The sequence below is a fragment of the Elephas maximus genome, chromosome 8 (genome assembly GCF_024166365.1).
Source record: "Elephas maximus indicus isolate mEleMax1 chromosome 8, mEleMax1 primary haplotype, whole genome shotgun sequence".
NCBI classification, from domain to species: Eukaryota; Metazoa; Chordata; class Mammalia; order Proboscidea; family Elephantidae; genus Elephas; species Elephas maximus.
The window spans coordinates 96,681,796-96,708,241 of NC_064826.1; the positions used below are offsets into that span (position 1 = coordinate 96,681,796).

The window sequence follows — 26,446 nt, forward strand, 5'->3', positions numbered from 1 at the left end:
CTGAGCTGTTTCAGGGATGGTCCTTTCCTTTTCTAGGAGGTCAACAGATGTTTGGAACCAAGTTCCTCCATTGGCCCATTTCCTGCCTGTAGAATTCCAGGAAGTAGACAGCTTTCCTTTGTTTTTTATGGTCTCTTTCCCTTTTAGTCTAAGCTGACAGAATTTTTCTTTGGTGTTTGAATGGATCCATCAGTCATAGGCTTAATATCTTTAATAAAAGACTGAGTCACTAAGTCCTTGGTGAGAGTTTCAGAGTACATATCCTCAGTTTTTACAACAGAATTTCCCATATCTTTAAGTTCTGGTTTCATTTTGCACAGTTCATTTTTAAGTCCATCTCTTTACTCCCGTATTCTACTGTAAGCAGCAAGGAGAAACCATGCTGCCTCTTTAAGGTCTTGCTTAGAAATCTCTTCAGCCAACTATCCAAATTCATCAATTACAAGTTCTATCTTCTACCAAATATTTTACCATAATTCAGACAAGCTCTTTAACCCTGCACAAAAAGCAGTACCTTCCCTCCATTGTCCAATCACACGTTCATTGTTTCCTTTCAAAGTCTCACCAGAAGCATATTTAACCCACATTTCTAGAAACATTCTGTTGCTGGAGCCATACGTATTCTCTAAGACAATAGAGATTTTCTGTATGACTCTCCTCACTTCCTTCTGAGCCCTCACCTGAATTGCCTTTGATGTCTATAATTCTACAATCTCTTCAGGGCAATCGAGGCTTTTACTGTTAGGCACCTTATAACTCCTCCAGCCTTCACCCATTACCCAATTCCAAAACCACTTCCACATTTTAGATATTTGTTAGAGTGACATCCCACTCTCTGGTACCAAATCTTGTCTTAGTTGTCTAGCGCTGCTATAACAGAAATACCACAAGTGGGTAGCTTTAATGAACAGAAATGTATTTCCTCACAGTTTAGGAGCCTAGAAGTCTGAATTCAGGGCACCATCTATAGGCGAGGGCTCTCTCTGTTTGCCTGCTCTGGGGGAAGCGCGTTGTCTTTTTTCAGCTTCTATTCCTAGGTTCCTTAGTGATCATGTAGCATGTATCTTCTCTCATGCTTGCTTGCTTGCTTAATCTGTTCTTTTATTTCTCAAAAGAAATTGACTTAAGACATACCCTATACTAATTGTGCCTCATTAACATACCAAACAAAACCCATTTCCAAATGAGATTATAATCACAGTCTAGGCTATGATTCTCAATGGTTTGGCAAACACTATCTAATCACCTTCCATCTTGTGATTTAATGTGAGGAGCCAATCAGTGGAAAGTGGAGTTGCCTTGGGGGTGTGGCCTGCCTCCAGTATATAAAAGGATGTTCTGGAAAAGTTCACTTTCTTTTCTCGATCCCACACTCTTCGAGTCCCCTGACCTCTGGTTCTCGGGACGTGACCCTGCAGATTTGGATTTACCATTCCGCAACACCATGAGCCAGCAGAGACCTCTAGCCTTCTGTGTGACCTGAAGATTTTGGGTTCATCAGCCCCTGCAATCACATGAGCCAGCAGAGATCTTTAGCATGTTGTGTGACCCACGGATTTGGGACTTGCCAGCCATTTCCTCACAATTGTGTCAGCCATCTCCTTAAAGTAAATTTCTCTCTCTCTCTCTATATATATATATCTATCTACATATGCTTCACTGGTTTTGTTCCTCTAGAAAACCCAGACAAGAGGTTAGGATTTACGCACATATTTTTTGGGGGGGACACAATTCAATCCATAACATTAGGTCAGCATTCACCAATGCACTTTCTTTCTAAGTACGTCGAGAAGATCATTGGACTGTGAAGTTTTGATACTGGCTCTGCCAATAACTAACTTAAGAACCTTGAAGAAGTCACTTAACTTTTATAAAATGAAGAAGTCAGAACAGAATATTTCACTGTTTCCACTCAGCTACATATTTATAGGAACTTTTATGTTTTAACTAGAAAGTACTTACATGGTCTGAAACTCCTAAGATTTTAGATGTCAAATATTTCAAAATAATTGTTCCAAACCACCAAATACAACCTTGAATTAGCTAAAAAATAAATGAAAGAGATAGAAGTCAGGTGCTAAAAATACAAATTACCCAGTTAGAATAATCAATCATATCTATACATGACAGGAAAATTTTAATCATGTGAGGTATCTTAGTAGCGAGGTCTAAAAAAAGTAATGAAAATTTTCTTTTAGAAAATTTTGTTTAATGGAAAAGAACTGAAACTGATAACACTGGAGTTCTACATATCCTAAACACAAAGAAACTTCTAAAACAGTTGTTTTCAATACTCATCCACTGCTGTCAGGTAGATTCCAACTCATAGTGATCCTATAGGACAGGCTAGAATTGCCCCATAGGGTTTCTAAGGTTGTAAATCTTTATGAAAGAAGCCTGCCACGTCTTTCTCCCACAGAGCAGCTGGTGGGTTCGAACCACTGACGTTTTGGTTAGGAGCCAAGCACTTTAACCACTATACCACCGGGGCTCCTTTTTTCAGAATAGATAATAAATTATTCCAGCACCATTAATTGAAAAGTGATCTCTTTTGTACATCAAGTTTTCATACAGACATAGACCTGTTTCTACCATCACCATTAATTGATCGATTTACCTAATCCTACCTCAATTCCAAAAAAACAAACCAAACACATTGCCAAGTCTATTCCACACAGTCTAAATCGTCATATTTAATCTTGATAACTGAAAGGGGATGTCCTTCCCCACTCTTTCAACTTTTGATTTTTTCTCCTCTTTCCCTTCTCTTCTTCTTTCTTTCTCTCTTTTTTTTCTTTGAGGACAATCCTGATTATTTTTAAATCTTGTTCTTTCATGTGAACTTTGGAATTAATTAATTGAAAAAACTGTTCAATTTTGGTTGGAATTGCTTTAAATCTATACATCAAAGGAAAGAATTGACAAATTTGTTATACAGAACAGTCATAAGCTTACAATGCTATATTTCTCCATTTATTTGGTTTTTTTTTGTGTGTGTGTGCTTTCAGTGAAAGTTTACACGTCAAGTCAGCCTCTCATACAAAATTTATATACACCTTGCAAGGTACTCCTAGTTGCTCTCCCCATAATGAGACAGCACATTCCTCCTCTCCACCCTGTATTCCCCATGTCCATTGAGCCAGCTTCTGTCTTCCTCTGACTTCTCATCTCCCCTCCAGAAAGGAGCTACCCACATAGTCTCATGTGTCCACTTAAGCCAAGAAGCTCACTCCTCACCAGTATCATTTTCTATCTTATAGTCCAGTCCAGTCCCTGTCTGAAGAGTTGGCTTTGGGAATGGTTCCAGTCTTGGGCCAACAGAAGGTCTGGGGATCATGACTTCTGGAGTCCCTCTAGTCTCAGTCAGACCATTAAGTCTTGTCTTTTTACAAGAATTTGAGGTCTGCATCCCACTGCTCTCCTGCTCCATCAGGGATTCTCTGTTGTGTTCCCTGTCAGGGCAGTCATCCATTGTAGCTGGGCACCATCTAGTTCTGCTGGTCTCAGACTGATGGAGTCTCTGACTTTTGTGGCCCTTTCTGTCTCTTGGGCTCCTATTTTCCTTGTATCTTTGGTGATCTACATTCCCCTTTGCTCCAGTTGGGTTGAGACCAATTGATGCATCTTAGATGGCTGCTTGCTAGCATTTAAGGCCCCAGACTCCTCTCGCCAAAGTGGGATGCGGAATGTTTTCTTTATACATTCTGTTACACAAATTGACCTAGATATCCCCTGAAACCATGGTCCCCAGACCCCTGCCCCCGCTACTCTGGCCTTCGAAGCGTTCGGTTGTATTCAGGAAAACTTTGCTTTTCATTTAGTCAGCTTGTGCTGACTTCTCCTGTATTCTGTGTTGTCACTCCCTTCACCTAAAATGTTCTTGTCTACTATCTAATTATTGAATACCCCTCTCCCTCCCTCCCTACCCTTGTAACCATCAAAGAATATTTACTTCCGCGTTTAAACTTTCTTGAGTACATAACAGTGGTCTCATACAATATTCGTCCTTTTGCAAGTGACTAATTTCATTCAGCATAATGCATCCCAGATTTCTCCATGTTATGAAATGTTTCACGGATTCATCATTGTTCCTTATTGTTGCGCAGCATTCCATTGTGTGAATACACCATAATTTATTTATCCATTCATCTGTTGACGGGTACCTTGATTACTTCCATCTTTTTGCCAGTGTAAACACTGCTGCAATGAACATGGGTGCGCATATATCTGTTCATGTGAAGGCTCTTATTTCTCTAGGACAAATTCCAAGGAGTGGGATTGCTGGATTGTATGGTAGTTCTATTTCTAGCTTTTTAAGGAAGTGCCAAATTGATTTCCAAAGTGGTTGTACCACTTTACATTCCCACCAGCAGTGTAGAAGTGTTTCAGTCTCTCAACAACCTCTCCAACGATTATTATTTTGTGTTTTTTGAATTAATTCCAGCCTTGTTGGAGTGAGATGGTATCTCATTGTAGTTTTGATTTGCATTTTTCTAGTTGCTAATGATCGAGAGCATTTCCTCATGTATCTGTTAGCTGCCTGAATATCTTCTTTAGTGAAGTGCCTGTTCATATCCTTCATCCAATTTTTAATTGGGTTATTTGTCTTTTTGTTGTTGAGTTTTTCCAATATTATGCAGATTTTAGAGATCAGACTCTGACGGGAAATGTCATAGCTAAAAACTTTTTCCCAGTCTGTAGGTAATCTTTTTACTCTTTGATGAAGTCTTTGGATGAGCATAGCTGCTTGATTTTTAGGAGCTCCCAGGTATATATTTTCTCTTCTGGTGTTTGTGCATTGTTAGTAATGTTTTGTGTACTGTTTATGCCATGTATTAGGGCTCCTAGTGTTGTCCCTAATCTTTCTTAGATGATCTTTATCGTTTTAGATTTTATATTTAGGTCTTTGATCCATTTTTAGTTAGTTTTTGTGCATGGTGTGAGGTATGGGTCTTGTTTCATTTTTTTGCAGATGGATATGCAGTTATGCCAGCACCATTTGTTAAAGAGACTGTCCTTTCCCCATTTAACAGACTTTGGGCCTTTGTCAAATATCAGCTGCTCATATGTGGATGGATTTATGTCTGGATTCTCAATTCTGCTCCATTGGTCTATGTACCTGTTGTTGTACCAGTACCAGGCTGTTGTTACTACTGTGGCAGTATAACAGTTTCTAAAATCGGGTAGTGTGAGGCCTCCCACTTATTCTTTTTCAGTAATGCTTTACTAATCCAGGACCTCTTTCCTTTCCATATGAAGTTGGTGATTTGTTTCTCCATCTCATTAAAAAATGTCATTGGAATTTGAATCGGAGTTGCCTTGTATCTATAGACCACTTTCAGTAGAATGGACATTTTTACAATGTTGAGTCTTCCTATCCATAAGCAAGGTAAGTTTTTCCACTAATGTAGGTCTCTTTTGGTTTCTTTCAGTAGTGTCTTGTTTTCTTTGTATAGGTCTTTTACCTCTCTGGTTAGATTTATTTTAAATTCTTGGGGGCTACTGTGATTTCCTCTTCCACGTTCTTTTTGTTGGTGTAGAGGAATCCAACTGATTTGTGTATGTTTATCTTGTATCTTGACATGCTGCTGAACTTTTCTATTAGTTTCAGTAGTTTTCTTGAGGATTCTTTATGATTTTCTGTGTACAAGATCATGTCATCTGCAAATAGAGATACTTTTACTTCTTCCTTACAATCTGGATGCCCTTTATTTCTTTATCTAGCCTAATTGCTCTGGCTAGGACCTCCGGCACAATGTTGAATAAGAGTGGTGACAAAGGGCATCCTTGTCTGGTTCCCATTCTCAAGAGGAATGCTTTCAGACCCTCTCCATTTAGGATGATGTTGGCTGCTGGCTTTGTATAAATGCCCTTTATTATGTTGAGGAATTTTCCTTCTATTCCTGTTTTGTTGAGAGTTTTTATCATGAATGGGCATTGGACTTTGTCAAAGGCCTTTCCTGCATCAGTTGATAAGATCATGTGGTTCTTGTCTTTAGTTTTATTTACATGATGGATTACATTGTTTTTCTAATGTAGAACCATCCTTGCATATCTGGTATGAATCCCACTTGGTCATGGTGAATTATTTTTTTGATATGTCATTGAATTCTATTGGCTAGAATTTTGTTGAGGATTTTTGCACCTATGTTCATGAGGGATATAGGTCTGTAATTTTTTTTTTTGTGGTGTCTTTACCTGGTTTTGGTATCAGGGTTATGCTGGTTTCATAGAATGAATTTGGGAGTATTCCATCCTTTTTTATGCTCTGGTTTTGGTATCAGGGTTATGCTGGCTTCATAGAATGAATTTGGGAGTATTCCATCCTTTTTTATGCTCTGAAATACCTTTACTAGTAGTGGAGTTAACTCTTCTCTGAATGTTTCGTAGAATTCTCCAGGGACGCTGTCAGGGCCAGGGCTTTTTTTTTGTTGTTGTTGTTGGGAGTTTTTTAATTACTTTTTCAATCAATTCTTTTGTTATGAGTTTATTTAGTTGTTTTATCTCTGTTGTGTTAGTTTAGGTAGGTTGTGTGTTTCTAGAAATTCATCTATTCTAGGTTTTCAAATTAGTTAGAGTAGAATTTTTCATAGTAATCTGATATAATTCTTCTAATTTCAGTTGGGTCTGTTGTGATGTCACCCATCTCATTTCTTATTCAGATGATTTGCTTCCTCTCCTGTTTTTCTTTTGTCAGTAGGGCCAAGAGTTTATCTATTTTGTTAATTTTTTCAAAGAACCAGCTCTTGGTCTTGTCAACTCTTTCAATTGTTTTTCTGCTCTCTGTTGCATTTAATTCTGCTCTAATTTTTATTGTTTGCTTTCTTCTGGTATCTGAGGGTTTCTTTTGTTGTTCTCTTTCTATCTGCTCAAGTCAAAGGGAGAATTCTTTCATTTTGGTCCTTTCTTCTTTTTGGATGTGTGTGTTTACTGATATAAATTGGCCTCTGAACACTGCTTTAGCTGTGTCTCAAAAGTTCTGATAGGAAGTGTTTTCATTCTCACTGGATTCTATGAATTTCTTTATTCTGCCCTTAATTTCTTCTATAACCCAGTCATTTTTGAGCAGGGTGTTTTCAGTTTCCAAGGGTTTGTTTTCTTTTCTCTGCTTTTTTGGTTATAGATTTCTACTTTTATGGCTTTATAGTCAGAGAAGATGCTTTGTAATATTTCAATATTTTGGATTCTGTTAAAGCTTGCTTTATGACCTAATATGCGGTCTATTCTAGAAAATGTTCCATGTGCAATGGAAAAGAATGTATACTTCTCTGCTGTTGGGTGGAGTGTTGTGTATATGTCTATGAGGTCAAGTTGTTTGATTGTGGCATTTAGATCTTCCATGTCTTTACTGAGATTCTTTCTAGATGTTCTGTCCTTCACTGAAAGTGATGTATTGAAGTCTCCTACTATTATTGTGGAGCTGTCTATCTCACTTTTCAATACTGTTAGAGTTTGTTTTATTTATCTTGAAGCCCTGTGATTGGGTGTGTAAGTATTTAGTATGGTTATATCCTCCTGGTATATTTCCCTTTAATCATTATATAGTGTCCTTCCTTATCCTTTCTGGTGGGGTTAACTTTAAAGTCTAAGTCAGAAATTAATATTGCCACTCGTATTCTTTTTTGATTGTTGTGTGCTTGATATATCTTTTTCCATCCTTTGAGTTTTAGTTTGTGTCTTTAAGTCTAAGATATGTCTCTTGTAGGCAGCATACAGACACATCATGTTTTTTTATCCATTCTGCAACTCTGTGTCTCTTTATTGCTGCATTTAGTCCATTTACATTCAGCATAATTATGGATAGGTATGAATTTAGTGCTGTCATTTTGATTTCTTTTTGTGTGTTGTTGACAGTTTCTTTTTTCCACTCAACTTTTTGTGCTGAGTAGTTTTTCTTTATATATTGTCTTTTCCTCTTTATTGCTATTGTTGATTATGTTTTTGCTGAGACTTTATGTTTTTCTTGCATTTTATTTTGATGAGTAAGATTGTCAGTCTCCTTTGTGGTTACCTTAATATTTACCTCTATTTTTCTAAGTTTAAACCTAACTTTTATTTCTTTATATCGCCTTGTCTTCCTCTTCATATGACGGCTCTATGACTACATTTCTTAGTCCCTCTTTATTGTTTTAATGTTACCTTTTTTTACATAATAATATCGCTGTTTCCCTGTTTTGAGTGTTTTTTTAATCTTGATTTATTTTTATGATTTCCCTATCTGTGCTGACATCTGATTACTCTGTCCACTGTTACAGCCTTGGGTTGATATCTGTTATTATTGATTTTCAAACCAGAGAACTCTCTCTAGTATTTGTTGTAGTTTTCGTTTGGTTTTTACAAATTCCCTAAACTACTGTTTATCTGGAAATGTCCTAGTTTCACCTTTACATTTGAGAGACAGTTTTGCTGGATATGTGATTCTTGGTTGGCAATTTTTCTCCTTCAATGCTTTATATAAGTTATCCCACTGCCTTCTTGCGTGCATGGTTTCTGCCGAGTAGTCCGAGATTATTCTTATTGACCCTCCTTTGTAGGTCTCTTTTTGTTTACCCCTAGCTACTCTTAAATTCTCTCTTTATCTTTGGTTTTGGCAAGTTTGATTACGTCTTGGTGACTTTCTTTTAAGATCTATTTTATGTGGAGTTCAATGAGCATCTTGGTTACATATCTTCTCATCTTTCATGATATCATGGAAGTTTTCTGCCAACAAATCTTAAACAATTCTTTCTGTATTTTCTGTTGTCCCTCCCTGTTCTGGTATTCCAATCACTTGTAGGTTATTTCTCTTGACAGAGTCTCACATGATTCTTACGGTTTCTTCATTTAAAAAAATTTTTTTTATCTAGTTTTTCTTCAAATATATTGGTGCCAAGTGTTTTATCTTCAATCTCACTAATTCTGCCTTCCATTTCCTCCATTCTGGTCTTCTGACTTTCTATTGAGTTGTCTAATTCTGAAATTTTATTGTTAATCTTCTGAATTTCAGACTGCTGTCCCCCTATGGATTCTTGCAGCCTATTAAATTTTTCATTTGGTTCTTGAATAACATTCTTAATTTCCTCAACTGCTTTATCTATGTGTTCCTTGGCTTGTTCTGCATTTTGCCTGATCTCCTTCCTGATTTCTTGAGGAGTTCTGTATATTAATCTTTTGTATTCTACCTCTGCCAGTTCCAGAAATACATCTTCATCAGGAAGATTCCTTGTGTCTTTGTTTTGAGAGCTTGTTGAAGAGATCATGGTCTGCTTCTTTATGTGATTTGATACTGACTTTTGTCTTCGAGCCATCTATAAGTTATTGTATTAATTTATGTTTGTTTACTCTATCCTAGCTTCTTGTTTTGTTTTGTCTTGATATGCCCAAATAGGTTACTTGAGTGAGCTAGCTTGGTTATTTGTGCCTTTGAAGCTCTAACATCCTGTCACCAGATGGCTAGAGCTATTAAAAGTATATGAGCCTAGGAGTCCATTCATTTTTCTTGTATGGATTCAGCTCAAGTGTCTAGGTAGTCAGTAATCAAGTGTGTGGTACTGGCTCTGTCCTACAGTCTTAGTGGGGTAGTGGTGACTGGTGTAGGTCCAGGTATCTGGTTGCAGCAGGGGGTCATACCGTGAACAAGGCAGGCAGCTGACAACCATCCCATGAGTGTGAGGAAAGCGTGACCCTGTTCCCTAAAGTGCACAGGTGGATGGGTTCTTTAGCTGGGCCTGGGGCAGCCAATGCTTTTGGTTGTAAGGACTGGGAGGTACCAGTTATCCTTGGACCCCTGTCACAGGTTGCTAAGCAACATGGGTGAAGCCAACAGTCCTCAGATCCCTGATGTGGGTAGGCGAGTTCCCTGTTTAATAGGAAGTGTCAAACATCAAAACCCGCCCCTCCACCGCACTGCTAAAGCAGTTGAAGTTAGGCCTCTAGCACATATACCGTTGCAGGCTGTCAACAAGGACCTAAGCTCCTGAAATGGGTCCATACAAGTCCATGCAGGAGTGAAAGGTATTCAAAGTTCATGGACTGCTTGTGTCTGGACAGGTGCCACTTCTGTCCTGAGTTCCCCAGCTTAGCGGACCTGCAAATTATCTTTTCCTCCAATTGTTAATTTATTCCTTCTCCAAGGCCAGGAGAATGGCTCAGAGCATGCAGCAGGACCTTTCTTAGGCCCAAGGAAATCAGCAGCCACTGAAGCCGGCTTGTGGGCTGGGGAAGTGGTAAAATAGACTCACATATTTAGCTTTTGCCAAGTGCTGTTCTTCTCTGATTCCAGAGGTGTGAGTAAACTGTGCAGCTCACTGTCTCTACCTGAGGAAACCACATCCTGCACACTACCACCAGCCCCACTGTGGTTGCGCCAGGGGATCGTGCCTGAGGGGCACCAGTTTCTACCAAGTCAGGTCCAGCAATTCGTCATCACTTCCGAACCGACTCTCCCTCCACCTACCACTCAGTCCAATTTCCTAACTTTGCCTTTGATGTTCAGGTTTCCTAGCTTGTCACATATATAATTATTTCACTTGTTTTTTCGGGTCTTTGTTGTAAGAGGGATCACCAGAAGAATGTGACTACCCTGCCGTCTTGGTCCCACCTCTACCTATTTGGACATTCTTTATGTCTTAAGAATTTTTAATAATTTTCTCCGTACAAATCTTATATACATTTTGTTAGATTTAATCATAGATACAAAGTATTTTTTCTTGATTATATAGCAAAAATTTGAAAAACACATTTTGTTTTTTGTCAGAGAACAAAAATGGAATTGTTCTCTATTGCTGAATTCTTATAATTCCTAATAATATGTCCGTACATTCTTTTATGCTTTCTATGTAAATAATGTGACTGTGTTTGAACAGTGAGTTTTGCTTCTTACTTTCCAGGCCTTATTTTTGTGATTTACTTTTTTTTCTTTACTGTGTCAGCTAGGACCTCCAGTAAAATGTGAAATAGCATATTTATCTTGATCTTGATTTTAAATGGAAACTCCTAATACCTCACCAGTAAGACCAACGATTGTTTTAACTTATTATCATTTTTGAAGGTTTACTCAACTTATTTTCTACTTATTTTAAGGTCAGAAATCCTGGTGGTGTAGTCCAGGTTATTTTCCTTCAGTGCCTTGAAAATGCTGCACTTTTGTCTTCTTGTTCCCTTCTTTCTTACAGATGAGAATTTTATGTCAATCTGATTCTAATTCAGTTGACAGTAATCTTCCTTTACCATGAGTATCCCAACAAGTAAGCAGGGATTTAGTTTCTGTTGAAGGAAACTTTAAAGTGGATCTGTTAGGCCTATAAGTGCCTTGTTCAGGCTCTATGTTATAAAAAATTATCTTTCCTAAAGATATATATACATATATATAATAAAAGAGTACTTAATACCTAGGGAGGCTAAAAAATAATCTTTCTTGCAACTTGTCAAGTTGTAGTAAACAACATTAAAATTAAATTTCGGTCAGTCATGGGTGACAATTTTTCTATAGATTGTTATATTGCAATTCAATGTAAAAAACACAAAAACTTTCCTGTTTTCAAATATATTATGGAGAGAAAGATATACAATATAACTTTTATACTACAGACATTAAAGAGTAACTTGTTGAAAGAAAAGGTTTTGTGAGAAAAGGTGGTAATTCACAAAGTATCTTTGCTTTTTTTCCCTGTCTGCTTTCCATAAAAAAGCCATATAAACCAGAAAACCTGTCCAGTTTGTTGTTTATTTGCTTGCTTTTTTTAGATGACTAGCATGATTCATTTCTCTCTCTTGTATAATTCATAACAGTTTCAAAAAATTTAAATATAACCTGAATATTGATTATATTTCAACTTTTCTCTCCATGGATTTTTATTTTATTGTTGTTGTTTCTTTGATATTCTTGAATTGAAAGCTTTATTTTTATTCTTTCTAGTCTACTACTGAAAATATTTAAGACTATGATTTTCCCTCTGAGTAGAGCTTTAGCTGTAACCCGCTACCGTCAAGTTTATTTTAACTCATAGCAACCCTACAGAACTGCCCCGTAGGGTTTCCAAGGAGCACCTGGTGGATTTGAAAGGCTGACCTTTTGGTTAGCAGATGTAGCACTTAACCACTATGCCACCAGGGTTTCCAAAGCTTTGGCAGGATTTCTTAAAGGTCCAATAACACTGCTCTATTTGTTGTCATTTTTCAATATTCTGTAAACGCCTATTTGATTTCCCTTTGAGTTGTTTTCAAAAGAGGATCTTTAAATTTTCAGATGATTTTAATATTTTTTTAAATATTGCCCAATTTTCTGAAGTAAAAAAGTCATATACTGGAAGAGTCATGTCATCTAACAATTTAGTGTTGTTGTTAGGTGCTGTCCAGCCGGTTCCAACTCATAGCGAGCCTATATACAACAGTGCAAAACACTACCGAGTCCTGTACCACACTCACAATCTTCATTATGCTTGAGCCAACTGTGAAACCACTGTGTCAATCTATGACACTTTTTCACTGACCGTATAATTTACCAAGCATGATGTCCTTCTCCAGGGACTGGTCCCTCTTGATAACATGTTCTAAGTACCAAAGTCACCATCCTCTTTTCTAAGGAACATTCTGGGTGTACTTCTTCCAAGGCAGATTTGTTTGTTCTTCTGGCAGTCCGTTGTATATTCAACAGTCTTTGTCAACATCATAATTCAAAGGCACCAATTCTCCGGTCTTCTTATTCATTGTCTAGCCTTCTCACGCATATAAGGTAACTGAAAACACCATGGCTTAAGTCAGGCGCACTTTAGTCCTTAAAGTGACATCTTTGCTTTTTAACACTTTAAACAGGTCCTTTGCAGCACAGTTGCCCAATGCAGTGCATCATTTGATTTCTTGACCGCTGTTTCCACGGACATTGATTATGGAAGCAAGGAAAATGAAATCCTTGACAACTTCAATTTTTTCTCCATTTATCATGATGGTGCTTATTCGTACAGTTGTGAGGATTTTTGTTTTCTTTATGTTGAGGTGTAAGCCATACTGAAGACTGTAGTCTTTGATCTTCATCAGTAAGTACTTCAAGTCCTCTTCACTTTCAGGAAGCAAGGTTGTGTTACCTGCATATCACAGAGTGTTAATGAGGCTTCCTCCAATCCTGATACCCCATTCTTATTCATATAGTACAGCTTCTCAGATCATTTGCTCAGCATACAGACTGAATAAGTATGGTGAAATAATACAACCCTGATGCGCACCTCTCCTGCTTTTAAAGCACACAGTATCCTCTTGTTCTATTTCAATGACTGCCTCTTGATCTATGTACCAGTTCCTCATGAGCACAATTAAGTGTTCTGGAATTCCCATTCTTTGCAATGTTATCCATAATTTGTTATTATCCACATAGTTGAATGCCTTTGCATAGTCAATAAAACACAGGTAAACATCTGTCTAGTATTCTCTGCTTTCAGCCAAGACCCATCTGACAATGATATCCCTCATTCCAATTCCTCTTCTGAATCTGACTTGAATTTTTGGCAGTTCCCTGTCAATGTACTGCTGCAGCCACTTTTGAATGATCTTCAGCAGTATTTTACTTGTGCATAATATTAATGTCATTGTTTGATAATTTCTGGATTCAGTTGGATCACTTTTCTTTGGAATGTGCACAAATATGGATTTCTTCCAGTTGGTTGGCCAGGTAGCTCTTTTCCAAATTTCTTGGCATGCATGAGTGAGCACCTCCAGCGTTGCATCTGTTTGTTGAAACATCTCAACTGGTATTCTGTCAGTTCCCGGAGCCTTGTTTTTCACCAATGCCTTTAGGGCAGCTTGGACTTCTTCCTTCAATACCATCAGTTCTTTATCATATGCTGCCTCCTGAAAAGGTTGAACATCAACCAATTCTTTTTGGTACAGTGACTGTGTATTCCTTCCATTTTCTTTTTATGCTTCCTGCATCATTTAATATTTTTCCTGTGGAATCCTTCAATATTCCAACTCCAGGCTTGCATGTTTTCTTCAGTTCTTTCAGCTTGAGAAATGCTGACCGTGTTCCTCCCTTTTGGTTTTCTAACTCCAGGTCTGTACACTTCTCATTATAATAGTTTATTTTGTCTTCTTGAGCTGCCCTTTAAAATATTCTGTTCAGCTTTTTTATTTCATCATTTCTTCCTTTTGCTTTAGCTATTCGACATTCATTAGCAAGTTTCAGAGTCGCTTCTGATATCCATTTTGGTCTTTTCTTTCGTTTCTGTCTTTTCAATGACCTCTTGCTTTCTTCATGTATGATGGTCTAAATTCAAGTTTTCCAAGGCTGTGGCACAGTGGTTAAGAGCCTTAACCAAAAGGGCAGCACTTTGAATCCACCAGCTGCTCCTTGGAAACCCTGCTGGGTAGTTCTACTCTGTTGGAAACCCTGGTGGCATAGTGGTTAAGAGGTACGGCTGCTAACCAGAGGGTCATTTGTTTGAATCTACCACGTATTCCTTGGAAACTCTGTCCTATAGGGTTGTTACGAGTCAGAATTGACTTGACAGCAATAGGTTTTTTTTTTTTTTTAAATAAATACTCAAGGTTGTACTTTGGCTCTCATGGACTTATTCTAATTTTCTTCAGCTTCAACTTGAGCTTGCATATGAGCAATTTAGTGCACAAGTCTTTCTGTATATTCCCCATGAGTGATGGAAGAATGCCTCCAGTAGTGAGAAACTGTCACTCATTCCATTTGTTCTATTGCTTCTGAATAGAAATCTAGCTCCTCATTTTACCTTAACTTTTTCCAGCTTTATTCTCTTAATATATAATATGCAAACACATAGCTCTTCAATATGGCAGGTATTTTTTAAGAGAAGTACATAAAAGACTTAAGAGAAAAATAGTGAATCTCATCTGTCTGATATTAAAAAATTTAAGTAGTTGCAGTATTTACCTAATAATATACTTATTTTACTGGAAACCATAAATAAATAAATAATAATACAGATAACATAGACAACCATTTAGATATTTGGGAAGATGCCTAACAAACATTAGATAGCTGCTGAGTTGAAGTAAGGCCTGGAGGAATGTTGTCCTAAGGACAAAAATAATAGAATCCAAAGTTGGAAGCAGAAGGAAAGAGGTGGTAGAAAGATGCGGAGGAAGGAAAATAGGAAAGTTGTGAAAAAACTAAAAACAGAGTTGTTTAAAAAGAGAAGGTTAAGAAAGCTAAAAAGAGAAGCTCAATGTGAGTAGAAAGAAATTTAAGAGCAAGGTAATGTGGGTATGGTAGAATGAAAGTAAAGGAGTAAAGGCCTGAGAGTAGTGTTGAAATAAATGAACTAATTTCTTGAAAATGATTTATAGTCTTTACTAAGGACTATTTCCTATCATAAATAAGCAGCTATTTAAAAGATATACTAAATATAAATCATTACAGTTTTTTAACCGTATTATCTGTATCCAGACTACGGAAACAAAAAAATAAATTTTGAAGAAACTATGTTAAAAATGTTAAACCTTACCCAAAAGTGGAGTTCAGATGTTCCTAATCTTTGAATTTTATTTCTCTTTAGAATTATAACCTAAAATGTATATGATAGAAAATAAAATGATTAAAATTAACACCTACATTTTATATGAATGGTGCATTTCAAAAATTACTTAGCTACTCCCTCCTATCTTGGTTATCATCAGCCACTTCAACTTTAATTGTTGATTTTTCTAAGTGTGGATATGGCAAATTTCCTTGGGGTGATATCTGAATTCTTCCTCTGCCAAAAAGTTGCCTTTTGGATCCAGTTAGTTCCTCGGATTTAATTTGGACCTTTACTGCATAATTCTCTAAAGAGGTAGATGGTATGTTGGAGGTGCATCTCTGCAAGTGTCTGTATACATTGTCCAATAAAACAGTGAACTAAATTAACATCAAAATCCTTCCTCTTCAAACTCCCAAATGAAATATTTTTAAATGTTTTTAAAATGCATATCTGAACTTATAAGAAAGAAAAAGAACTTCCCAGATGCCGAAAACAGAAAGTGATTTAAAAAAAAACCTAAAAACATGAATCATTGAGATAACCTGTGGCAGTCTTTAAGGAAGACCATAAAACTACGGTACAATTATGAGCTCGTATTATAACTAGAGGGCAGCAGAAGTGTAAAGCAAGAAGCTGGAGCTGAAACTTCTGCATAAAGCTGGGGTCCTCAAAAACTCTATCCTTGGTGACTACAAGTACTCCACCTACCATCTCTAGAAATGGATAAGGAGGGGAAATAAAAATACATATGTTAACGTTTATTTATACAAAAAGGATAAATCAGAACATCAAATAGACTGGCAAGAAAGAGGGAGCTAATTGCAAGAGATGAGGCGAGAGCGATACTTTTCTGAATATAACCTTTTGTCTATTTCTTACTCTTTGAAACCCGGTAATATTTCACATATCCCCCAAAAAGTGAATAAATTAAGTAATTAAAATCAACCAGGATAAAACTGCTTCTGGCCAAGTTGGAGTAGCAGGAAATACATTTACTGTACTGCCTGAAATAACTAAAAAATCCAAGCAAGATAAAGAAAGGAACATTTTTCAAGAGACTGGACACCAGGCAACAAAGGACACTGACTCCTGAGAGACACGGAAAACATGAGGCAAGCCCTCTGACTGCCCAGCTTACTGCCTTTATAGAGTGCCCAGGCTGTAGCACTGAGAGGGAGAACCCAGGAAGAGCACAGTAGTCTCCCTGAGTTGAGAAGATGGAGATAGGAGCCTAGCAAGAAAAAGGAGGCTAGAGTTTTCAGGTCAGAGTAGTGGAGAGAAGAAAGCAACATAGAGACAGTGCTCCAGAGATTTGTAGAGGGTATCCTTCAAGTCTTCAGCTGACCAGTGATTATGACATGCATGTAAAAAAAAACCTGAAACAATTAGAGAGAACAATACCCAGAGCCTAGACAAGTAACTGGTGGCATGGCGGTTAAGAGCTATGACTGCTAACCAAAAGGTCAGCAGTTTGAATCTTAACAGGTGCTCCTTGGAAACCCTGTGGGGCAGTTCTACTCTATCCTATAGGGTCACTATGAGTTGGAATCAATTCGACAGCAACGGGTTTTTTTTTTTTTTTTTGGTTAGACAAGCAAGGAATAATTCCTGTTCCTGGACAGAGTGAAAAACATCATAAATTATGAGACGTCAAGTACTGTATACAGAAGCATTTGTCTCCGTAGTGGTGTAATATTATTAATAATAAACTAAATACTACTTTAGCTCCACCTAACAATATTAAAATAAATACCCAAAGGACCAAACTGTTTTCAAGCAACTTAACTGCATGACAGAATAATGCTCAAGAACATTTATAGGCATAAAAGAATATCCAGCACCCAACAAGGTAAAATTTATCAAGCCTGGCACTCAAGCAAACACTACCAGGCAAGCAAAGAAGCAGGAAAATACAACCCATAATGTGGAGAAAACTTAATCAATTAATACTGACCTGGAAATGATACAGAGGATAGAATTAGAAGTTGGGAACATTAGAACAGTTATTGTAACTCTATTACACATGTTGAAGAAGCCACAAGAAAGAGTGAGGTTGTTAAATAGAGACCTAGCACAAATAAAAAAGATCCAAACTGAACTTTTAGATATGAAAACTACAATGTCTGAGATGAAAAATCCACTGGAGAGAATTAACATCAGATTAGACACTACAGAAAAAAAAGACTAGTAAACTTGAAGACATATAAACTATTCAAAATAAAGCACAAAAATAAAAATGCTGAAAAAAAGATTATCAGCAAACTATGGAACAATTTCAAGCAGTCCAATATATGTGCAATTAGAGTCCCTAAAAGTGTGGGGGCAGTAAAATATTTGAAGAAATAATGGCCAACATTTTTCCAAATTTGATAAAAATTATAAAACTAGAGATTCAATCTCAATGAATCTGAAATACAAGAAACATAAAGCTACAGAGTAAGGCATACTATAAACAAAGTGCTCACAATCACTGATAAACAGAAATCTTAAGAACAGCCGGAGAAATTAGACATGTTAAGTCAGAGGAAAAAAAGATAAGGATGTCAGTAGATTTCTCACCAAAAAAAAAAAAAATCAAGACAGTGGGGCAACATCTTTAAAAGAGTGAAAGCAAAATACTGTCAACTTAGAATTCTATTCCCAGCAAACATATATCTTCCCAAAAATGAAGACAAAATAAAGATTTCATAATGATGAGATCTGCACAGCAAGAAATGTTAAAGGAAGTTCTCAGACAAGGAAAAATGATGTAAGATGTCAATCTGGCTCTACACAAATGAAGGGCACTGGAAATGGTAACTAAAGGTAAATATAAGGTTTTCTTTTTTTTTTTTTAGTATTTAAATATTTTACAAATACTGACTGCTTAGATAAAAATAAAACTTTACTGAATAATTTATAACATATAAGTAAAATATATAATGAGTATAAAATAAATAAAAAGGAAAATACAACATATAAAAATATGTGAGATGCTGACAAATAGTACTTTGAGGGAAATTCATAGCAATAAACACTTCTGCTGACCTCACTTTCTACCTTAAAAAATGAGAGAGAATAAATTAAACCCAAAATAAGCAGAAGGAAGTAAAAAGAGCAGAAATAAATGCAACAGTAAACAAAAAAGAGTAGAGCTAATCAATGAAACCAAAAGCTGGTTCCTTGAGAAGATCAATAAAATTGATAAACCTCTAGTCAGAATGATCAAAGAAAAAAGAAGACACAAATTTCCAGTATCAGGAATAAGAGATGTGATATCACTACAGATTCTACAGATATATAAAAAGATAGTAAAGGAACATTATGAACAACTTTGTCACTAAATCTGACATCCCCAGTGAAATGGACAAATTCCTTGAAAGATACAGACTACCAAAGTTCACTCAATGGGTTGCTCCCATAGATTGTAACCAGGAAGACCCTGTGAGGCAGTTCTGCTCTGTCATATGGGGTCACTATGAGTCAAAACTGACTCCATGGCACCCAACAACAACACAGAGCACAGGCATTACACCCCAGAGTGATACACAAAACAACAATTTCAATCCTACAAAGTAAGCTTGAAACATTACAGATTAAAAAAATGTTTTTTCACAAGCTTAACACTTACCCATGTTATTAACAAAGATGATGAATAGTAAGAAGATAAATACATTGGATTTCCAAACATTAAAATGAAACAAAGGAGAACTGAAATCTGCAAAATGAAGAAAACAAACACATTTTATAGTTATTAGGTACATAGGAAAATGCATATTTTGCATAAAGAAGGCTAATAGATCTTGGTCAAACAGCGACAGAATTTCAACTCACTAACAGTTTCTAAGTATGAAAAGTCAAGACTATAAATTCCACATAGCAGAATTTCTTTTCTCTATCTGCTAGTTAGCACAAACAAAACAAAACAAAACAAAACAAAAAGGAAAACCTCTGTTGTTTCAAGAATGTAGTAATATAACAAGGAAAACTTAGTGAGAACTGTTTTCTCATTATTATTTTTGTTGGATTACAGAGGATTGCCATCACTTGTGAAGCTTTACTTATTAGTCTCTTGTGTGTTGTCAGGAAGATGTGTTTGGAAACTAAAAACAAAACTGCAACAACATGAAACTCCACTGCAGAGTGGCATGCCCATGCAAAGTGTTAAAAACCTCCCCCTTTAGGGAGAAAAGGAAGTTTCAAAATAAGTGAAATAAATAATAAATAAAACATAATGAAAGTTTTAGAGTACAATACATCTACACTCTATTTGAAAATACAATCTTCAGTTATAATATACCTATAATGTGCATTTCCAGTCTTTCTTTTCTGGATATCATTACCATTATATATAGTGTATACTATCAAAGAAAAGGCACCCCTTAAAACAGGGTCAGTTCTGTTTTAAAAACTATGAGAATTTATTTTAATATTTTGCTTATAAATATTAAAAATGTTACCATGTTCATATAAATGATCTTCTGAAATTTGTATGGCTCAATGTACCCCACAATATACATGGGAAATAATGAGGCTATCTGAAAAAAATATATAAAAAAGCAAAAGTGAAAAAAATGTAGAAAGCATATACTTCACTATTCATAAAAAAAGTAAATATAAGAGGAGAGTTTTATTTTCAATAATTGTAATTTGAACCAAAGTAATTTGAATCAACCTTCCCATTAACAACTAAAATAGCTAAGACAATTATCTGCATGAAAGCCACAGATGAGTAACAAGGCAATAAAGAATTATGAAGCTAAGACCAGGGAAAAAAGTGGGAATTTACAGTGGTGAGCATACCATTTTGGGTTATTTTCTCCCAGAGGTATCTGTCAATTCCAGTAGAGGCAGATGACTTCCAGTTTTATTAGATGTAGTTGGCAGACTGACAAGCTGGGCAGAGCTTTCAACAGATTTAACAGGGTATGCCAAAAAGGGGATCCCTGGTGAACCCCCAGGCTTTGGTTTAGGGCCTCAAATGGCTACATTCTAGGAATAAGAGTGAACCAGGGATAGAATAATAGCAAAACGGTGCATGGGATTACGGTGAATCTGTAGATTATTCTGGGTAATACTGTATCTTAACAATATTAAGTCTTCCAATCCATGATCACAGAATGTCTTTCCAGGTATTTAGGTCTTCTTTAATTCCTTTCAGCAATGTTTTATAGTTTTCAGTGTAGAAGTCTTTCATCTCCTTGATTAAATTTATTCCTTTGAGATGCTACTGTAAATAAAATTGATTTAATTTCCTTTTTAAGTTGTTTACTACAGATGTATAGAAACAGAACTGATTTTTGCATGTTGATCTTGTATGCTGTAACTTTGCTGAGCTCATTTATTAGCTCCAGTAACTTTCTTGTGGAATGCAAAAGTGGTTCAACATAAGAAAATCAATGTAATATGCCACATTAATAGAACAAAGGAAAAAATTCCACACATGATCATCTCAATTGATAAAGAAATTCCTCCTATCCTATTTGGATGCCTTTTTCTTTATTTTTCTCACCTAACTGCCCTGGCTAGAACTTCCGGTACAACATTGAATAGCAATGGTGACAATAACATCCTTGGCTCATTCCTGATTTCAGGGAGAAAGCTTTCAATTTTTCACCACTGAGTATGATTTAGCTGTAAACACCTTTTCCATAAATGCTCTTTATTATGTCGAGGAAGTTCACTTTTATTTCTAATTTGTTGAGCATTTTTCACCATGAACATCTGTTGGATTTTCTCAAATGCCTTTTCTGCATCAATTCACATGGATCATATGGGCTTTCCCCACCCCTTCATTCTATTAATGTGGCATATTACACTGATTGACTTTATGCTGAACCACTCTTGCCTTCATAGGACAAATCTACTTGGTCGTAGTGTATAAGCCCTTTAGTATGCTATTGTATTTGGTTTGTCAGTATTTTGTTAAGGATTTTTACATCTATGTTCATAAAGGATGTTGGTCTATAGTTTTCTTGTGTTGTCTTTATTACACACTTTGATATCAGGGTAATGCTGACCTCATAGAATGAGTTAAGCAGTGCTCTCTCCTCTTGTAATTTTTGGAAGAGTCTGAGAAGGGTTGGTGTTAACTATTCTTTAGATATTTGGTAGAATTCAGCAGTGGGGACACCTGAATTCTTTGTTGGGACGTTTTTGATTACTGACTCAATCTCTTTACTTCTTATAGGCCTGTTGAGATTTTCAATTTCTTCTTGAGTCAATTTAGGTAATTTTTCTATTTCTAGGAATTAGTCCCTTTCATCTAGAGCATCTAATGTGTTGGCATACAGTTGTTCATAGCATTCTCTTATAATTCTTTTTATCTCAGGTCTGTAGAAATGTCTACACTATCATTCTGATTTTAGTTATTTGTCTCTCTCTCTTTCTCTGTCTCTTTTTTCTTATTACTGTAGTTAAATGTTATTTGATTTTATTGATCTTTTTAAAGAACCAACTTTTGGTTTGATTCTATTGTTTTTCTATTCTCTATTTCATTTATCTTCTCTCAAATCTTCATTATTTTCTTACTTGTGGTAGCTTTGGGCCTTGTTTCCTCTTCTTTTTCTAGTTCTTCAAGGTGTATTGTTAGGTTACTGATTTGCAATCTTTTTTCTTCTCTAATGAAGGCAGTTACAGTTATAAATTTCCCTATGAGCACTACCTTTGCTGCATCTCATAAGTTTTGCTATGTTGTGCTTCCATTTTCATTCATCTCTAAGTATTTTCTAATTTCCCTTGTGATTTCTTCTTTGACCCATTGGTTGTTTAATACTGTGTTGTTTAACTTTCACTTATTTGTGAACTATATAGTTAACTACAGATCAAAATCTCATACAGAAGGGGGAAAAGGTTTTATTAATCCTTTAGCACACCGATTTAGCATAAAAGAACAATAGGGACTGGCTTTTCAGACACAAAAGGGAGGAGAAGCAGCAGCCATGACAAATCTTTTCAGATGACTCAGGCTTCATCAGCAACAGCAAGCCATAGGTTTTAGCAGTAACAGCAGGGTGGTGGCTTGCACTGTACATCCAAGAATTCCTGATGGCTATGGAATCCTCCAGATTAAAGCAGTGAGATTTCTGGCTCCAGAGGTGAGGCTAGTACTATCCACCTAGTGCTGTAACACCTAATACTGATGCTTGGTTCAAACAAACCCCGATGGGCTTATCATAGGAACAGAAACTCCAAGGATGGAAGAAAATATTTTCACCACAAGGATGATGGAGGCTTGGAGTCATTTTGATTTAAATATTAAAAGGGACATGACCTTATTATGTACCCCAAATTAGGAATCAGTATATAAAGAAAGAAAACTATCTTGATACTTAGTTTTGTGTAAGTGTGTCAATACTCTCTCTTCCGGAAATAATTTGCATTGCTAATTTCTCAATACTTTTTTTTATTCTTGTTTTACTTCAAGATTTTATTAGAAATGATTTTTTACTTTTTTTTAATTAAAAAATTTATTATTTTTAAAAATTTTATTGTGGGAAAATACATATATAACATTTGCCATTTCTACCATTTTTATATGTATAATTCTGTAACATTAATTACATTCACCACGTAGTACAACCATCACCATTATGCATTTCCGTTTCTTTTTCATCACCCCATCAGAAACTTAACACCCCTTCAGCAGTAACTCCCCATTTCCTTCTCTCGCTCTGGTAACTACCTGTATTGGTTTTCTCTATTGTTTTTCCATCCTCTAATTCATTTATCTTTGCTCTAGTTTTTGTTAGTTTCTTCCTTCTGCAGCTTTTGGCTTAGTTTGCTCTTCTTTTTCTAGTTCTTCAAGTTATAAAGTTAAGTTATTGATTTGAGATCTTCCTTCCTTTTTTAGGTAGGCATTTGCAGCTATAAATTTCCCTCTAAGCACTGCCTTCCCTGCATCTAATGTTTGGATATGACGTGCTTTCATTTTCATTGGTCTCTAAATATTTTCTGGTTTCCCTTTTCATTTCTTCTTTGACCCATTGGTTGTTTAAGGTTCAATATTTTTTTGATTTTCCAATCTCTTTTCTACAATTATTCCTTTCACTTTCCTTTGTCCCAACAATATCTCCTATATGCCTTGAAATTCCTAACAAAAATACAATAAAAATAGAAAACATAACAATTTAAAATCTAATCAGTCACCAAAATTAAGTCACTCCAGTGCTTTAGGGGGTGCCTTAGAATGATAATGTCTTACTGTTATTATTTAGAGTGATAAAGTTATCCCTCTAAACATTCTAGGTTTCTATGATTGTCTCCAATATGTTTTTCCTTTAAAGTACAGCCAATCCTTGACTCCTTCACCTGTATTTTTAGGATAATGTGTTTAAGAAACACTGACTAATTTTAATCTATGAAAAATATAATCGAGACTAAAATCTTGCAATAATCACTGAAAAATAACTTTGAGTTATTCCACTGTGTTTTAGCCATCTAGTGCTGCTATAACAGAAGTACCACAAGTGGATGGTTTTAACACAGAGAAGTTTATTCTCTCATACTCCAATAGGCTAGAAGTTCAAATTAAGGGTGCTGGCTCCAGGGAAAGGCTTTCTCCGATGGCTCTGGAGGAAGGTCCTTGTCATCAGTTTTCTCTTGGTCTAGGAGCATCTCAGTGCAGGAACCTCAGGTCCAAAGGATGCGCTCTGGTCCCAACGCTGCCTTCTTGGTGGTGTGAGGTCCCTACATCTCTCTGCTTGCTTCTCTCATTTATATCTCAAAGAGATTGGCTTAAGACACTATCTAATCTTGTATATCTCATCAATATAACTGCCACTAATCCATCTCATGTCATCATAGTGATACGAGTTACAACACATAGGGAAATCACATAAAATGGTGGACAATCACACAATACTGGGACTCATGGCTCAGCTAAGCTAAGGTGTTTTGGGGGGACACAATTCAATCCATGACACACTGTTATCACGAAAAAATGAGAGTGGGCTATACATTTATAACAAAAATATATAGATACAAACAAAACTCTACACATTAGTTAAGAAAACTAAAATTCTAGTGCATACTTTCAAAGGCTAGAAAATCATTAAGGCAATATCAAATTTACCAAAGAACTTCTTGAGCAATTTCATCAATACCACTGGATTAATAAGTTTGCTTGCACTGAAGGGACGCTCATTAAAAATCAATTCTACTATCTCAGAGAAGAAACTAGTCTACATGGCTAATAGCCTATACAAGCCACTGTTCATCTAACCTGAAACCAGAAGAACTAGATGGCACCTGGCTACCACTTTTGACTGTTCTAATCAGGGCCACAACAGATGGACTCTCCTAGAATGGGAGAATTTGACAGAACTCAAATTCTTAAAAAGCTCAGACAGACTTACTGGACCTGTTAAGACTAGAGGACTTCCTGAGACTATTACCCTGAGATACTCTTCGAACCTTGAACCAAAACTATCCCTTAAGGTCACCTTTTAGCGAAATAACAGATTGGCACACAAAATAAAGAATATTTCCCTTAGAGTATGGTGTACCAATCAAAAAAAAAAAATCTTTATGAGACCACAAGGTCAACCATCACTCTAAAGCAAAGATGAGAAAATAAGGGAGACAGAGATATTAGAGTGCTGGAAATGGAACGATCAGAACACAAACAGAATGTTGACATGATGTGGAAAATATAACTAATGTCACTGAACAATTAGTGTAGAAATTGTCAAATGGGAACCCTAATTTGCTGTGTAAAATTTCACCAAAACCACGATACAGTATTATTTTTAAAAAGCAATTCTACTATGTTGGCATTCACAAATAATGAAAACCACAGAATAATTTGTGTTAAAACCTGAAAGGGGTCAACTATAAGGAAACAAAGCAAAGAGAAGTACATAAACATGCAGCACAAATTCAGTTGAGGTTATAATTAATTCTTTGCAGTCAACTCAAAGCAAGAGGTTTCCTGGAACAGTTCTTCATTGCCTATTTGGAACAGCATTATTTATCAGTGCTGGCTTGTTGTTGTTGTTAGGTGCCATGGAGTCAGTTCTTACTCACCATGACCCTATATACAACAGAATGAAATACTGCCCAGTCCTGCACCCTCCTCACAATCATTGTTATGCTTGAGCCCATTGTTGCAGCCACAGTGTCAATCTACCTCCTTGAGGGTCTTCCTCTTTTTCACTGTATCTCTACTTTAACAAGCATGATGTCTTTCTCCAGGGACTGATCCCTCCTGATAACACTTCCGAAGTATGTAAGATGTAGTCCTGCCATCCCTTGCTTCTAAGGAGCATTCCTTCTGTACTTCCAAGAGAGGTTTGTTCGAACTTTTGGCAGTCCGTGGTATATTCAACATTCTTTGCCAACACTACAATTCAAAGGCATCAGAATTCTTCTTTGGTCTTCCTTATTCATTGTCCAGCTTTCACATGTATATGAGGTGATTGAGAATACCATGGCTTGGGTCAGGTATACCTTAGTTTTCAAGGTGACATCTTTGCTTTTCAACACTTTAAAGAGGTCTTTTGCAGCAGATTTGCCAAATTCATTGCATCTTTTGATTTCTTGACTGTTGCTTCTATGGGTATTGATTGTGGATCCAAGTAAAATGAAATCCTTGACAACTTCAATCTTTTCTGTTTATCATGATGCAGCTTATTGCTCCAGTTGTGAGGATTTTTATTTTATGTTGAGGTGTAATCCATACTGAAGGCTGTAGTCTTTGATCTTCATCAGTAAGTACTTCAAGTCCTCTTCACTTTCAGCAGCCAAGGGTGTGTAGTCTGCATAATGCAGGTTGTTAATGAGTCTTCCTCCAATCCTGATGCCCCGTTCTTCTTCATATAGTCCAGCATCTCAGGTTATTTACTCAGCATACAGATTGAATAGATATGGCAAAAGAATCCAACCCTGACGCACACCTTTCCTGACTTTGAACCACACAGTATCCCCTTGTTCTGTTCAAACAACAGCCTCTTGATCTATATACAGGTTCCTTATGAGCACAAGTAAGTGTTCTGGAAATCCCATTC

The 26,446-nt window shown here is 36.3% G+C and overlaps 1 protein-coding gene across 1 annotated transcript in view; it reads right to left on the reverse strand.

Annotated features, from left to right (window-relative positions):
- DPY19L2 (dpy-19 like 2) overlaps window positions 1-26,446 on the reverse strand; it is a 118,698-nt gene that overhangs the window by 50,339 nt on the left and 41,913 nt on the right. The window contains exons 10-13 of the mRNA XM_049893767.1: window positions 19,901-19,978; window positions 19,072-19,158; window positions 15,447-15,506; window positions 1,963-2,043 (exon numbers count right to left, since the gene is read on the reverse strand). Of these exons, the coding sequence (XP_049749724.1) occupies window positions 1,963-2,043; window positions 15,447-15,506; window positions 19,072-19,158; window positions 19,901-19,978 (306 nt within the window). The remainder of the gene's footprint in view (window positions 1-1,962; window positions 2,044-15,446; window positions 15,507-19,071; window positions 19,159-19,900; window positions 19,979-26,446) is intronic.